Source organism: Trichophyton rubrum (assembly GCF_000151425.1).
Source record: "Trichophyton rubrum CBS 118892 genomic scaffold supercont2.5, whole genome shotgun sequence".
Lineage (NCBI taxonomy): Eukaryota > Fungi > Ascomycota > Eurotiomycetes > Onygenales > Arthrodermataceae > Trichophyton > Trichophyton rubrum.
Window position 1 is genome coordinate 485526 of NW_003456424.1, and position 15782 is coordinate 501307.

Below are 15782 nucleotides of genomic sequence, written 5' to 3' on the forward strand. Positions count from 1 at the left end.
GCGCGAGAGAGAGAGAAGAGAAAGGCGTTGAGTGTGATGGCGCTTCTACTGCAGCCCGTCGCCTCATAGTCCGACAGAAAGAGCTTCCAACTCGCTCCGTATAACTAGTACCTAAGTATCCCCAGAGCTAGCTTTTAGGGCGTTTTATTCCCACTATTGGCCGGGATTAAGGGGTCGGCTGAAGCAGAAAAGGAAGATTGGCAAGCGCCTGCTAGTGTTGCGAGAATCGAGTCATGCCGCTTCCGAGGGCTTCGCTGGCCTTTCTAGCTGGATTTTCCATGCTGCAACTCCCGTATTCTAAAAAGCAATCTTGGCTGAGTGTGCCCGCTAGACGCAACTCACTCCTTCTACTAGCGACTCCATCGCAGCGACTTCTCTCGTGAGCTAAAGGCGCAAAGAAACTCCGAGGGAGCCGAGAGAGACGAGAAGCGACTTGTGCGTCCAGCTATTTGTCAGCAAAAGGGCTCGGGCTTTGGCCGCGGGGGGAGGAGGGAGGAGGGAGGAGGGAGGCATCCGAGAGAGAGACTATATAAATATAGAGACTGCATCGGACAGGTCAGAGGAACGATATATCAAAAGACAGCAAGGATAGCAAGGGATGCCAAGGAATAGCAGCCTGCGAAGAACGCCCAAAGAAAAGTTCCGTATATCAAATCGCCCATGGCCCATCACGATGCAGCCCGGCAGCCACCTGCACCGCTGGCCGGGCAAGTCGGCTCCGGCAAGGCACCATCCGCCTCATGCCATCTCCGCATCGCCCGTCCCTCCCTCGACATCGCCAGGACGGTGCGCTTCTACGTCGATGGACTGGGCCTCAGTGTGCTCTGGCGGTGCGGACCCGAGACCCTCGGCGGTCATGCGCTGGTCATGCTGGGGTGGCCTGGAGCAGCGTGGCATCTGGAGATAGTCGATGACTCGCAGGGGGAGACGCCCCCAAGGCCGACGGAGGAGGATCTCTTGGTGCTTTACGTGGACGGCCCAGTTGATCCAGGCACCGTCGACAGGCTGCTTGCGGCGGGCGGGAAGAGAGTCACCGCGCGGAACGAGTACTGGGAGCGCTTTGGGGTCACCCTCGAGGACCCGGACGGGTACCGTCTGGTGCTCAGTCAGAGAGGCTGGACTAACGAGGCCATGCCATCATAGTAGTATCCATATAACTATTCAATCAATCATCGCAATTCTTCTTTTTATGCATCTATTTTTTTTGGCTTAAATGTGGTTATATAACATTTCGCTGTGTGGGCTGGTGTCTAGCGACCAAATCCAAACCAGCCCTTCTTGGTCTCCTTCTTGGGCTCCGCAGATGGAGCCGGCTCAGCTCCCACCGCACTGGTGGCCCCTGCGGTATCAGAAAGGATGCCCTTCTTCTTCTCCATCGGATACTGGATGTAGTTCCACGCCAGATCGAGGAAGATGGGTTTGACGGGGATGGGCTCCAGCCTCGGTGGATAGGCCACAAGGTTGCTGAGATCTACCCCGTCAGGGTGGTATTCTTGCATCCGCCGCACCACCGGGGGCAGCGTTGCCGGATCTCGTTGGTCGGACTCGGCAGCCAGTTTCTCGATCTCCACTATGCCACGGTACTGCCAGACAAGATGCTCAAGCTGGACGTGCAGCTCTTCCGCCTGGGATCGAGTGACGTCGACGCCGAGTGGGTGGCTAGATGCCTCAGTTTCCTCGCTGCATGATGGTAGAGCCTTGGATACAAGTTCGCCTGCGCGGATGAACAGCGCAAGAGCGTTTTTCGACTCCGACTTGAATGCATAAGACCTGCCAATAGCGAGACATCTATACACACACATGTTAGTTTTTCACCTATCTATTCGTTTTTGTGGAAAGCAAAGACCTACCGTAATGACTTGAAGTAAGAGAGTTTGGCTTCAAGTTCTCGAACAAAAGCTGCATCGGCTGCAACACCAGGAAGCTCCTTGACAGACTCCAGACTCTGCAAAATAGAATCATACAACACCACATGTTCTCGAAGCCGACTAATTCGTCTACCCAGGCTTTCTTGCTTGGAGGTTTCCGCTCCGTCTTCTTCTTTGCCCTTTCGACGAACAGCCGCCGGAGGAGTGAAGTTAAGCCCATCAGCGTCACCACAGAGCACCCTGTTCCGACCAACTCGCCATCCCACGAGCCGGTAGTTGACAGCCGTCTTTGTGATCTGTAGACTCTGCATCCGGGCATCACCCTGGTCTGTCCCTTCACTAGTCAGCTCGTCAATTGCCGCCTTCGTTGCGTCAACAGCGTCCTGGCTCGCAATTATCACATTATCATAGTTTGCTGCTGTTTCTTTGGCAGATGCCTTTTGACCACCTTGCTTGGCAATCCAGCCTGCCAGTTGAGCCTCCGCTGAAGCGGCAGACGCCAGGGCCTGTGATATCGCGGAATCTTCGATCTTCACTGTCCTTGACCTCCAAGTAATGGTTTGTGGGAAAGTCTGGCCGTCTCCTGATCCAGCAGCAGCATTCGGCCCTCCCTCCGCGGTATCCTCACTTAAACAATGTGGATCAATGGCTTCTACTTCCCCTCTCAAGGGGCTGTCTGTCGGGAAATATTTCTTTGCAATCGTGCTTAGAGGCACTGATCGAGGTATCTTAAGCTGGTACGCAGAGTAGCGTATGCTCGGGTCAACCGTCCCTGAAATAACTTCCTGGATATTTCCCTGCTTATCCTGCTTCTCCAGCGCAGCATACAACACTCGAGCCAGGGATGCTTGTTTCAAACAATTCTCCCATTGTCGTCTCTCCATCCAACACGTCGTCATCAGCGTGGCCAGATATGCGTGAGCTTCTAAGGTGTCGGTTCGAGAAGCGCCTGATTCCTGCTGGTTCTGGAGTGCGGATGCCAGCTGCTTTGCGTAGACGGTAGACTTCGTCAGCCGGGAGATTATATGTCGCCTTGCTGACCCAACCATCCCTTTCTTTGACGTGTCCTGAGAGTGAACGGATCGCATGTGCATGGCTTCTGCCCATGCTCGCTCAGCCGAGAGAAGTAGTATCCGAACATATCTACAGCCATCATTAGCACCAGTAGTAACACGATCAATTGCACAAACACATACCCCTGATCTTTAGCTATGTCACTAGATGTGATAGCTGCTTTGCTGGAGAATTTCTTGTTCTTGGGCGTTGTTCTCCCCAGTCGTTTGTTGAGGGTATGCAATCGTCGTGTCAACATCGCTCGATACTTGTTGTAGTCGCCCATTGAAAGGGCTTCCGCCCTGTGCGTCAGGACGAATCCTGTGATATCCATGGTATTATTCAATCTCCAGCTGCGTCTCCACGTCCCAATAATCCGTCTATCAATCGTCTTTTCTCTTGCTTCTGCTTCTTTTCTTTCTCCCCGCCAGCAACTTTCCCATTTACACATTGATTATGTAAGCATTTGTGTGCTGAAAATATTCCGGCATCGCTGTAACTATTATACGATATGCTTACTCAGCAACTTGCCCTTTTCCTGACCAAAGCTTCAATTTGATATTCAAGACGACGAGCTCAAGTAACTCTCTGCCCACGTCTCTCTTACGCTGCTCATTTTATTAGCCATCATCCAGCTCTGTGAAGAATAGAAATTGGTTTCTTAGTGACATATTTGGGCCGGGAGGCATCCTTCATCTCGAGACTGGTGCTACCTACACTTTTCGACTTCATGAGGAATTTTTTTCTCATGTTTTAACCAATTTCCCTTGACTTCGTCCCGATTATGCTCTTTCAGCTGTGAAATGCCAATTCCTCTCAGAAGTGTGCTAGCTCGCAGTCCAGGGAATGCTCGAGCGTGCTGTTCGGTGTATCGAGAATGCTAGCCAGCATATCTATCTCGGTTCCAAGCACACCTTCCGGTCACGACATATATTGCACCCCAAATTCTGGCACTGCAATACCGACGACTCCGCTCTATCCCTTCTATATTACTACGCCGTCCAGTCGAGGTTAGGGAAGAGGTCGCCCGCGCAGCATAATAACGATGATGGCCCCTTGGACTCGACTCTCCCACCCACACCACTCGAGTTCCTCTACCCTCCGAAAACCCGGTTGTTCGCCCGCACCTATAAATCCGAATCCAAGAGAAATCTCACTAGGAGAAAAAGAAATATATACAGAACATACTCTTCTTCGGCCAGCAACTGCCTTACCGAGGAATCATTAGACACAGGAAATTCCTTTTCAAACGATGTTAGATCCAATGAGAGTCCAGATGTTCTCCGAAAATTCCTTACAGATAAGGGGCCTCGGGATTACGGTGCTGCGTGGTGGCTCTATAGATCGAGTGGCTCTCCTAGAGGATTCGAATCAGATCTTTTATCATACCTTTCAACATCTCAGGACCCCCGAGATTTTCAGCGTTGTCAACTACTTTTTGAAAGAATAAATCCGACGAATCGCAGCGAGCGTGATTACTTGAGCACAGTCAAGATTGCCTTGAATGCTAAAAGCAGAGCATACACCAATTTTGCCTTGGAATTGTGTGGGGAAGCATCTGCGCGGGGCCAGACACAATGTTGGCAATATGCATTTATGGAGTTTGTGAATCGCATGGACTGGGAGAATGCTCTTGGTGTTTGGAATCTTCAGCCTCATCCGCTACCTAATAAGCTACCAGCCGTGGACCGCCAGTCGAAACTGTTAGCAAATCGGTTGCTTGCTCTCCTCGAAGTTGTTAAGCAGCGCAAAACAAATGATACAACGGAGATGGCTCGCTACATTGTTCAGCTTGTTATCTCTCATGATAGAGCCATGATGTCGGTGTCAATGAACGAGCTACTGAAGATTTTCGAAAATTCCATCAAACTTGAACTCTTCAACCATAACGATTATATTCTGGCTATCAGATCTCTACTATCCTCCAAGATTAGGTCAGCAAATGGTCGTTCAATCATGTTATATCGCAACTTCCGTTGGCGAATTCCTCAAATCACCCCACCGAAAGCATTGATTACGGGGCTGTTGCACATGCTGTGTAATATAGAGGTCTTGGAAGGTGTCGATTACCTCCTAGACGAATACCGCTTACATTATGGCAAACCACCGCTACTGGCTTACCATGATGCCCTGACTGTCTCAGCGAGACTTGGTGACACTTCGTCGACACTCCGGTTTTACAATGACTACACAGCAGACCATGGGCGTGCTGATTCAACAGAAATTCTAACTCCACTACTATATGTCCATGCCAGAACTGGCGACGTGAAGGAAACTCAAAAATGGTTCAACCACGTTTCCGAACTTGGGGTTGAACCACGGGTTCAGTACTGGAATATTCTGCTTACTGCCTATTCGAAAAATAAAAACCTAGAAGGGGCGCTTCGTACATTCCAACATATGCTTCAGAGCGGCATGGCACCCGATGCCGTTAGCTTCACCATTTTGATGGGTTTGTCTGCTGGGCGTGGTGATATCAGGGCCGTTTTGGATCTATTTGACATGGCTAAACGAAACGGAGTCCGTCTACAGCGCTCTATGTTCGACACCATGGTTGAAGTATTATGCAAACATCGACGGTACCTAGACGCTGAGAAGGTGGCGGAAGAGGCTACGTCAAAATTTCCCGCCAGTACTATGACCAGAACTTGGAATATTCTCCTATGGAATTACGCATACACCATTGATATCACTGCCGTTTTAAGAATACAGAATCGCATGCAGGATGCGGGAATCCAATTTGATGGCATGACATATGCCGCAATGATGTCCAGTCTTGTTCGTGTTGGCAAAACGAACTCTGCACGCAAAATCTTGGGAGTCTTGCACAGAAACCACGAGATTCATTTAACACTATTTCATTACGCCATTCTTCTCCACGGCTACGTACAGGAAACAAACCGTGATATGGTACAAGTACTGTACACCGAGATGATGGAACGTTTTAATAAAACTGGCTTGAGTGGAACTTTGGCTATGCTTCAATCTCAAATTGATCGTGATATCCGACGAGCTAGGGAATCAATGGGAAGCGCATCCAGCGCAAAATTCGCCCTTCCACATGCAGAAAAACTTCTCAAAACCGCCATGGCTCAGCTCGATACCCAAGACTTCAGTACCAAACAACCGCAGCCTGGAGCCCGGGGTCGATCATTGCGCGAGGCATTCCCTGCTGCATTTTATGAACAGCTTATCAGGGCGTATGGGCGGAATAACAGGGATGAAAAGGTCGGAGAGCTATTCTTGGAATTTCACAGAAATCGAGATCCACGCTCCCAGATCGCTGCACATCCCCTATGATACTCATGCTCTGATGGTAACTTTTCTAGCAAAGAATCCAGCATTTATGAAGTCAAGAAATGTTTTGAGGCTGCTCATCACTGATACAGCTCCAGCGCTCGCGCGAATCATGTCAGCAGCTTATCACGCCCAACTGGGTTTCTGCGGCACCCAGGGTTAGCAAGAAGGGCCCAGCTGAAGTTACTTTTTGCACAAGACACCAACAGTCCTTCCATCTCACCGCTTTGATCTTTCACACTGCATTTCGACTTATATGCGATCTCTATCATCACAGAATCTCCACTTAAAAATCGCGGATCTTGTGACACAGATTGAAAAGCTTGGGTTTGCATTCAGCACACATAACTGGTCTCTATATGTTAATATTCTCTGTCTTTCCCGTGACCCTGCTTCCCAAATGCGGGCATTCACTATTTTCGAGGAGAAGTTCATGCCCAACTACCCAGGTTGGAGGTATATAAAACGTGGATATACCCTTAGGCCGGAGGGTGCACATATGGAAATGGATCTCATGGAAGGGCCTTTCCGCCGAGGAAAGCCTGGTCGTATGATTGGGCGTAAGGTCCGTGCTCTGTGGGCAAAGGTTCAGCCAGATTACATGCAGCCTACTCATCTCAATATCCTTCACCTTGCTTCCGCCCTTATTGATTTCCGATCCCGATCAATCGTTGACGGAGGAAAAGAGATGAATGAGTTGTTTTCTAAGGCACCTAAAACATACACTGCCGTTGCCACGATCCCATACTTGGAGGAAAAGTTCCAAAATATCCTTCGCCGCTACAAGGCCGATCAGGCGGATATAGAGCGACTTCCAAGAGTTGAAATTTCCAACGACGATGTGTGGACCGGCGGTGTTTTGGGAGAGGGAAGTGAACGAATCAATACTGGCGAGGTAGAATCTTCTTTTGAAGAGGATAATGATGTTCGAGAGGATGAAGACAACGCCGACTCCGAATGGACACCTGAGATTCATGAGCAGCCCAATATTTTTGAATCTACTGAGCCAGCGCCCCCGTTGTTGGACTCTTTGTTGGCCGAAGACATGTCCCGCCGGCAGAGGATGGGCGTATCAGAGCAATCAAACGCTGTTCCTTTTGCCGAGCGAGTATTAAGCCCTGAGGATCAGTGGGATTTGGATAACTACATACGCCACTCTGCGTTTGAAGAAACTGAAAAGTAGTCATGGCTCATCCACAACATCTGTATATAACATCTCCCTGCTCAAAGCAGTGTTATAATCTTCGTCTAGAGAGTCCCCTAATGTACCAACATCAACCCTATGTATTATAGTTATATCCATCTTGAATGAATAATTAATATAAACTGCATAAACCGGATCTTCTTTCGAGTGTCGGGTAGTAAGTAAGACTTGCCCTTCTCATTGGTCTAATTAACGCGCGTCTTCCCAGAACCACTTTAAGTCGCGTGTCGCGTGTAAGTCTCGCGTTTTATGAGGATTTTCTTTCGCAACTTCAACAAGTCGGAAAAAGACACCCAGCAAGCGTCACAGTCCTAGATAACTAATCTGTCTTCTCGGCAGGTTGAAAGACTATCTAAAAGCTGCAGTTTTCCTTTGCAATTTGGCTTAACAGCGTCTTTCTCCCTGATATTTTAGAATTTCCCCTGCCCAATATGGATGGCCCCCCGCTGCTTCGAGATGAAGCTGCTCGCGATAACAAGCGAGCGGCAACGGAGTTCCTTGACCCTGGTTAGTTCTGATATAATTGATCTGGCATAGTTGTTCTAAGCTCTAACAAGTCTCCTTTAGTTGATCCCCGAGCTAGAAGGTAGTTTTATACCGAGTATGACAATGAATCGCCGGTTCTAACGTCCTGTAGTTACCGCGCAGACATAGCTGTGATGATAAATAGAGGACTTCGCAGATTTACGGTATGTAACTGTTCTCGCATAATTCATATTCAAAGGACAAAGGGAAATATAAGCATGCTAATTGCCCTGTCTCTTCTAGATTAGTATCGACGATATCAGAGCCCACAGCCCAGAGCTAGCAAAAGGGTATAACCCCCGTCAGCATTAAGCTTGAACGAAACGAATTCTCACACTTGAATAGACTACTCACTTCACCCTTTGAGTATACATTGGCATTTGACCAGGCATTGCGAGAAATCGTCACAACTATAGCCACTCAACCACGAAGCGAAGATGTAGATGAAACCGTGCGTTAAGATACAACCACTACATTTTCTAGGCTCAAATCTAATCGGTGGATAGGAATATCACTGCGCATATGTTGGTGCATTTGGTGAATATGCTTGCAATCCTCGAACACTCAGCTCATCACATTTAAACCGAATGATCGCCCTGGAGGGCATCGTAACAAAATGCTCCCTCGTCAGACCAAAGATTATTCGAAGCGTTCATTACAACCCCAAAGCCAAAACTTTTTTGTCAAGGACATACCAGGATCAAACGATGACAGCCAGTGGATCAACAAGTTTAAATGTGTACCCTCAGCAGGATGAACATGGAAATCCAGTGAGAAGCCACCTTCAGAATCCATTGGGGACGGTCTGTGTTTACTAATGAATGAATAAAAGCTTATAACCGAATATGGATACTGCAAATACCGAGACCACCAAATGATCTCCATACAAGAAATGCCGGAAAGGGCACCTGCTGGACAGCTTCCACGTGGCGTTGACGTTATCCTTGATGATGATCTTGTTGACAGGGCTAAACCAGGAGATAGGATACAGCTCGTAGGAGTTTACCGATCTCTTGGAAATCGAAATACGAACTCTAGTAGTTCAACTTTCCGCACAGTGGTTATAGCAAACAATGTCATCCACCTTGCCTCGAAGTCTGGAGGAGGAATTGTCCAACCCACGATAACGGACACTGATGTTAGAAACATTAACAAACTGGCAAAGAAGAAGAATATATTCGATCTTCTTTCCCAGTCCCTGGCACCGAGTATATATGGCCATGATTATATCAAGAGAGCTATATTGCTCATGCTGTTGGGTGGAATGGAAAAGAATCTGGATAACGGAACCCATCTTCGTGGAGACATCAATATTCTAATGGTTGGTGACCCGTCAACAGCCAAATCCCAACTTCTACGATTTGTCCTTAACACTGCTCCATTGGCAATTGCCACCACCGGCCGAGGTTCGTCTGGTGTTGGTCTTACTGCCGCCGTGACCACCGATAAAGAAACCGGAGAGCGTAGGTTAGAAGCCGGTGCTATGGTTTTGGGAGATCGAGGAGTAGTGTGCATTGACGAGTTCGACAAGATGAGCGACGTTGATCGAGTTGCAATCCACGAAGTTATGGAACAACAGACCGTCACTATTGCAAAGGCCGGTATTCATACGTCTTTAAATGCGCGGTGCAGTGTCATTGCAGCCGCAAATCCAATCTTTGGGCAATATGATACCCATAAAGACCCGCATAAGAACATTGCTTTACCCGACTCACTTTTGTCCCGTTTCGATCTTCTCTTTGTGGTGACTGACGATATTGACGACAAGAGAGACAGGCTCGTTTCTGAGCATGTTCTACGAATGCACCAGTACCGTGATCCAAGACAGGAAGAAGGAGCTCCCGTTCGTGAGCAAACTGGCTCCAGTCTTGGAGTCGGGCTGGAAGAAAGCCAGGACAAGAACCGAACCACCGAAGTGTACGAGAAGTTCAATGTTATGCTTCATGCCGGCATCTCTCAGAGTGGTAGAAGGGCTGGCAAGAAGGTGGAAGTGCTCAGCCTTCCCTTTGTCAAGAAATATATCCAATATGCGAAATCACGAATCAAGCCAGTTCTCAGCAAGGGGGCCGCCGACCATATTGTGAGCACATACTCTGCCCTCCGAAATGATGAGCTACTTGGAAACCAGAGGAAGACATCTCCCATGACTGCTCGTACGCTTGAGACCTTGATTCGTCTCTCCACGGCTCATGCAAAGGCACGTCTGTCCAACAGGGTAGATGAGAAGGACGCCAAGGCTGCTGAAGCTATTCTCCGATTTGCTCTGTTCAAAGAAGTGGTTGAAGATGAGAGACGCAAGAGACGCAAGACTGCCAATATACCAGAATCGGACTCTGATTCAGAGGACTCCGACAATGACGATGAGGGAGACTATACACCACGCAGAAGGACGACACAATCGGCTGCAGGAACTCGGTCCAGCAACCGGCCGGGCCTCAGAGGTTCCAGAGCAACATCTACTCCTGGCGTAATTGGTACGAATATTGCTGATGATGATGATGTTGATGACGACGAGGATGGCACATACAACGCTTCTCCTAGTGGCCGGGCAGCACCCTCGTCTAGACAGACACGAAGCCAACAAACACAGTCCCAGTCGCAAATGTCTGTGGCCTCGTCACATCCAGCATCCCAGCTTCTTGAATCTCAGGAGACAGACAACACAGAATCTCAGGCGGATATCCTGGCAAATGCGGTTGCAGCATCCGCATCCCTACCTCCACTCCCACCGGCTCGTCTGAGCACGTTCCGACAAGCTCTCGGCCCACTTATGAGGTCTGATCTGTTCCAGGGAGATTCCGCGGATGTGCAGAAAGTCGTTGAGGCTGTTAACACTTCCGTAAGGTCGTCCAGTGCAGGAAGTGATGGTGAGTTTGAATTGGCCGAGGCACTCCAAGCTTTGGCCGTAATGAATGACCGAAACGAAATCATGTAAGTTTTCCTTTTTCTTTTCATACCCTTGTCAATTCCGGTACATAGGCTGACTCAATTGCTACTAGGTATCTTGGTGACGAGACCGTTTACCGACTATGAGTACTCTGATGTTTTTTCTATAGATCTGTAATGAGTGACGGCGAGTTGATATATTTTCCTATTCAAAAGTACCGTGGTAGCTTCACTGGTTTACACACCGACCTTGTATCTCCTTTAACATGGTTATAATACGCTCAGGAGACGGGCGATACAAAAAGCTACTCTAAGTGAATACTATCTCTATGTTTGGCTTTCATTTGATAGCCATCCTAATTTCAATTGCTGTTGTGACTCTTAGTGCGAAATGCTATGGTTTCGGTGTGAGACGAGTATCATCTTAGTCTAAAAGCGATGTGTGAGAGACCTAAATCTCTGTATTGGCAATGTCCTTCTCTATATCCAGGTATATCGGGGGTTTATAGGGAGGTCCGTAACTCCGCTCTCGTGCTGACTCACCTAAATTACCTCCTCCAATTGGCTGAAAGGCACAGTCAGGTGATGGTCACGTGCGACAAATCCTGATTCTTCTTCCCCCTTGTAGCTACACCGCGATCTTCCTGATATATCAAGACTCTAACACTCCCCTTCCTACACATTTTCGCGAATTTGACGGCGTTAACTTTAACTCTCCTCCCTTTTCAACGTAGTTAGTTTTACGGACCTTGCTAATTAACTAAATCTCATGCTGACACTGCTGCTGCTGCTGCTATCCATGGGACAAGAGCGCTCCTACGAGGTTTAACTTGCATTTCTTCGGACAGTTGGGGTTAATTGCAGTTGACCCAAAATTATTGGAACTCCAACGACTCAATAAATCTCTAGCAGCGGACGTGCGCAAATGGCAGGAGACCATAGTTAGCTAACTACTTATCGGTGGTCTAATCAACTACATATACCCAAAAATATTCTTCTCCCTTTGTATAAGGAGGGTGGTGAGAGGTCGATGGATTAAGCGAGATGATGACTGGCTATCTATCTGACACCCTTTTATACCCTTTGCTAGCTATAGGTAGGCATGCCGGGCCATGCAACTTATGCCAAAGTGCGGTCGATGACGACATAGCCGATGGCTTGTCTATTCACTTTGGGTGGCTGCCAGAAAGGTGACGACAGGAAGGACAGCAGGAGCAACACACCATAGTCGACGACCTCACCAGCTCAAGCGGCGGTGACAGTGACGGTTGATTTGTCCTGTCCTGTCCTGTCCTGTCCTTCCCTGGGTATAAATATCTCTGATATCCTCCCGAGTCCTCTCTTCTCTTTTCCTGGTCTGGTCGCCCTCACAGTAGACACTCACGTCAGCTCTTACTTGGAACCCTCTCGGCTCTCATCCTCTGCCTCACTTTGACGGTATCTCGGACTCGACTCTTACTTTGACTACACTCCTCCACTCGTCCGTTATTCTCATAATGTCGACCCAGCAAACTGAAAAGGAACACCTCCCCGAGGTCTACCATGCCATGCTCTCTGATGAGCAGCGAACGGCTTTGGCTGAGTCAAGGAAACGGATGCGTCAGGCTTCCTCAGCGTCGAGTACCTCTACCTCTTCGGATTTTCTGGCCACCAAGATAGACGCGCTTGAATCAGAAGTTGAATATATTGACTGCAAAGCTGCCATCCATGATCTCTCGCGTCGTAGACGCCTGTCACCCCTTGTGGCGTTAGATACCATCAAAGATCTGGCACTCGCATCTACGCCACTAAACAGAGAAATCCGTGTCATTTAACGCCAGAAGAAACTCGTACAAGAAGACATGGAAGCTGCAATGCCCCGTAGGGAGCTCGAGTCTGCATATGTCGATGCCATGGTGGCTAAGGATAGCATCAGCATCCGGGAACCAGACAAACACCAAGTTCAAGGCAAATTCCTTCCGCCAGGGTGTTGAAGATTTCTACGAGGCGTCCAAAATAGAGGAAACGGACTTTATGCCACGCAAACTCGCATTCTGCCATGTCTTAGGGTGGCTCCCGTCGAAGGAAGTCCGAGCAGCCCATCTTGTCCCCAAGAGCCTAGATGAAATATCAGTTGCCCACTTATTTGGGGCTGGGGCAGTTACTATAGATGACCCTAGAAATAGTGAGTTTATAACCCTTATACTTCTCCCTGTCTTCGATCAATGGTAGTTAACGTACGCTAGGTCTCATGCTTGAAAAGAACATCGAAATGGCAATGAACATGGGAAACGTAGTGGTTGTACCAGTGAAAGCACCATCAGCCGCAGATGAAACTATCCAATGGAAACTCGTCGTCACAGACCCAGCCCTACTCAAGCATGTAGCTACCGGTGGAGCCAAGTAGAATGTAAGAAGACCTCCTCCTTAGCAACCAATCTATCAACCAATAAAGTATATACTGACACCCATTAGTTTCTGCATGGCAAGACGTTGACATTCCTCGGCAATAACCGGCCTACTAGACGATATCTCTACTTCCGGTACGTCATGACGTACCTGATGCTGAAAAACCAGGGCAGGTTGGACTGGGTGCAAGAAGTTGAGACCAGGAAATGTATGTGGGCGACCCCTGGCAAGTATCTGCGTCGCTCAATGCTCATAAACCTCGCTCGTCGGGTGTCCGACCACTACCTCCCCGAGGTATTCTATAAATCCACGACCTTCGATGGCGACAACTCCACGACCAACGTGGACGAAACTGAGGACACCTTAGCCATCAACCTCGCAAACAGCATGTTGACTAGCAAAGAAGGGGATGATGCTGAAGATGAGGAAGAGGAGGATGAGGAAAAAGAAGACCTCGAGGAGTAGCCTTGGTGTGTGACTTGGCTATGGGTGTTGTCTAGTTCTTTTGGCCAGTTGAAGACGCCAGATACCATACATATATTAAAACATTTTTTATTTTATTCTATTTTATTCTATTTTATTCTATTTTTTTTTTTTTTTTTTTTTTTTTTTTTTTTTTTTTTTTTTATTTATTTATAGTGTGGCCTAGAAGAAATTGCAAAGGAGTTCGGAGTGAGATCACTAAATAACAATCATCTACAGTATGTAATTATTGATGTTTGAGATACCAATTGCAAAGCTGTGGATGATGTAGAAGGAATTGTAATTGATTCAATGCTAGACATAAAACAGGCTATATATTTCCAAACGCTCTAATGCATGACGGCTTACCAAAGTAAAAATGCATTCTTTTTGCTTTTGTTTCCTGCTATCACGAACCCTCGTCACTGCCGCTGGCTGACAGGGGAGTCAAGGGGGTAGAAAACCTGCTTGATCCCGAAACGGTCTGAGAGACCGACTTGTTCCTCTTGGGCGTGCCGGGAGAACCACCACTGCCGCGGCGGGAGACAGACGACCGCCGCTCACGGTCAAGAGGCAGCTTGTCCTCGACGTCAGAGACGGCATGGGGCGTTGAACTTCGAGAAGACGTCCTCGAGTGCGAGTGCGAGTGCGAGTGCGAGTCAGCGTAGGGGGGTGTCCGGCGGAGTTTCTCCCGCTCGCTGCCGTTCCAAGGGCGGGAGTGCGAGGCCCTGTGATGGGTATATTTCTCGATGTCCCGGCCACTCTTGCTGATGACGGGTATAGCACGCGGGTAGCTTTGTTTCCAGTATCTCCATCTCGCCCACCAGAGCCAGCCGGCGTTTGCTCTGGCCTGTTGGCGGGTGAACTCCTTGATCTTCTGGCGCAGACGAGCCCGCCGTTCGTTCTCCTTCTCCCAGTAGTCGGTCCGGTACTCGTCCCAGTTCTTGCGGAAGGCCGGGGAGAATGATTTGGGCAGCAAGAGCAGCCGTATGTAGTCACCCCCGGGAGCCAGGTCTTCCTCGACCCCAATGCGGTTTTCTTCGTCCGGCGGCTGGCGCAGGCTGGTCACTGAGCTTCCCCGGCGTCTGCGGCTGGCAGGCCTGTCCCCAGGGGCTACCGATGTTGCAGCCGCCGCCGCCGCAGCAGAGGCAGAGGCAGAAGCAGGCCTCTCGTACTCGACGTAGTGGAAAGACGTGTTGGAGGGGAAAAAGGCCGAATAGGGGAAGATGAACGATATGTAGGAGAGCAGTTCCTTCCACCAGGGGCCCGGGATGACCACAACCTTTGCATTCATGCCCCTGATGCCCCGGTTGGTGACTCCCAGCCAGCGCCGCGGCCACCGCATGCCTCGCTCCCACTGGCCGGTGCCCCAGATGAGGATGGCCGTGACCACGCCGCCGGTGAGGGCGACTTTCTCGCCGGTCTCGACGACCCAGTAGACGGAGCCGCCGAGCCCTCTGCCGTCCTCGCGCGGCCGGAAGAAGAGGGCATAGGTGAAGTAGACGATCCAGAGGGCCAGCAGCAGCAGGAAGAAGGTGTTCTGGCGGCGCCGGGCCCGCAGTGCGAGGTACTGTGCGCGCAGGGCGGACTCGACGATGAGCAGGTTCAGGTATATCTGCGGCGGCGAGGAGGGCAGCGCAGACAGCGGATCAGGCGCAGCGGCCGTCACAGACGACTCCTGCGAGCTCGAGGACGAGAGCGATGGCGATGGCGATGGCGATGGCGATGGCGGAGGCAGGCTGCCTGTGTCTGGCCGGTGGACCTGGATCTCGGGCGGCGGCGCGCCTTTGACGATCTGGTCGAGCTGCGACATGTCTCTAGCACTCCTCCGCGGTCATTCTAGCCGTGCGAGAACGCTGGGCCGGTCGTTTGTAGCGGTCGATGTTGTCTTGCTGGCCGTCTTTTTGCTGTGGACGAGCCGGCGATGTTGAGTTGCGGCGATGGAGCTAACTATTGGCGATATCAACTTGGACTCACACTCTGCATCTTCTACTCTTCATCCGCATCTTCACCTTCACCTTCACCTGCTCTACAGCTTCGTCTACTCGTCTTCTGCTATGTCGGTCCGCTGCACTGCCTCCTCGCCGTCCATCCTCGCC

The 15782-nt window shown here is 49.7% G+C and overlaps 8 protein-coding genes across 9 annotated transcripts; 6 read left to right on the plus strand and 2 right to left on the minus strand.

Moving 5' to 3' along the window:
* Window positions 1-660: 660 nt before the first annotated feature.
* Window positions 661-1143, plus strand: TERG_04907 (uncharacterized protein; the record flags this gene model as incomplete). Its single annotated transcript, XM_003234268.1, has 1 exon — window positions 661-1143. One exon carries the CDS (start codon window positions 661-663, stop codon window positions 1141-1143), a length of 483 nt encoding a protein of 160 aa, XP_003234316.1.
* Window positions 1144-1250: 107 nt separating this feature from the next.
* Window positions 1251-3372, minus strand: TERG_04908 (uncharacterized protein; the record flags this gene model as incomplete). 2 transcript variants are annotated; one of them, XM_003234269.2, is made up of 3 exons in its annotated part: window positions 1251-1788; window positions 1851-3011; window positions 3065-3372. In XM_003234269.2, the coding sequence occupies 3 exons, from the start codon at window positions 3370-3372 to the stop codon at window positions 1251-1253; spliced, it is 2007 nt and encodes a 668-aa protein (XP_003234317.2). The 2 variants fall into 2 exon arrangements, with proteins under 2 accessions (XP_003234317.2, XP_047606441.1); XM_047749888.1 differs by lacking the exon at window positions 3065-3372 and having other exon boundaries at window positions 1851-2962.
* Window positions 3373-3767: 395 nt separating this feature from the next.
* On the plus strand, window positions 3768-6221 carry TERG_12206 (uncharacterized protein; the record flags this gene model as incomplete). Its single annotated transcript, XM_047751199.1, has 1 exon — window positions 3768-6221. One exon carries the CDS (start codon window positions 3768-3770, stop codon window positions 6219-6221), a length of 2454 nt encoding a protein of 817 aa, XP_047606442.1.
* A 253-nt stretch (window positions 6222-6474) lies between these two features.
* TERG_12207 (uncharacterized protein) lies at window positions 6475-7401 on the plus strand (the record flags this gene model as incomplete). Its single annotated transcript, XM_003234270.2, has 1 exon — window positions 6475-7401. One exon carries the CDS (start codon window positions 6475-6477, stop codon window positions 7399-7401), a length of 927 nt encoding a protein of 308 aa, XP_003234318.2.
* A 1420-nt stretch (window positions 7402-8821) lies between these two features.
* TERG_04911 (uncharacterized protein) lies at window positions 8822-10882 on the plus strand (the record flags this gene model as incomplete). Its single annotated transcript, XM_003234271.2, has 1 exon — window positions 8822-10882. The coding sequence occupies one exon, from the start codon at window positions 8822-8824 to the stop codon at window positions 10880-10882; it is 2061 nt and encodes a 686-aa protein (XP_003234319.2).
* A 1447-nt stretch (window positions 10883-12329) lies between these two features.
* Window positions 12330-12647, plus strand: TERG_12208 (uncharacterized protein; the record flags this gene model as incomplete). Its single annotated transcript, XM_047751200.1, has 1 exon — window positions 12330-12647. One exon carries the CDS (start codon window positions 12330-12332, stop codon window positions 12645-12647), a length of 318 nt encoding a protein of 105 aa, XP_047606443.1.
* Window positions 12648-12714: 67 nt separating this feature from the next.
* On the plus strand, window positions 12715-13310 carry TERG_12209 (uncharacterized protein; the record flags this gene model as incomplete). The annotated part of the gene is made up of 2 exons (XM_047751201.1): window positions 12715-13222; window positions 13288-13310. One exon carries the CDS (start codon window positions 12715-12717, stop codon window positions 13042-13044), a length of 330 nt encoding a protein of 109 aa, XP_047606444.1. The 3' UTR covers window positions 13045-13222; window positions 13288-13310.
* Window positions 13311-13863: 553 nt separating this feature from the next.
* Window positions 13864-15761, minus strand: TERG_04914 (uncharacterized protein). The gene has a single exon (XM_003234273.2). The coding sequence runs from the start codon at window positions 15494-15496 to the stop codon at window positions 14093-14095; it is 1404 nt and encodes a 467-aa protein (XP_003234321.1). The 5' UTR covers window positions 15497-15761; the 3' UTR covers window positions 13864-14092.
* Window positions 15762-15782: the final 21 nt, after the last annotated feature.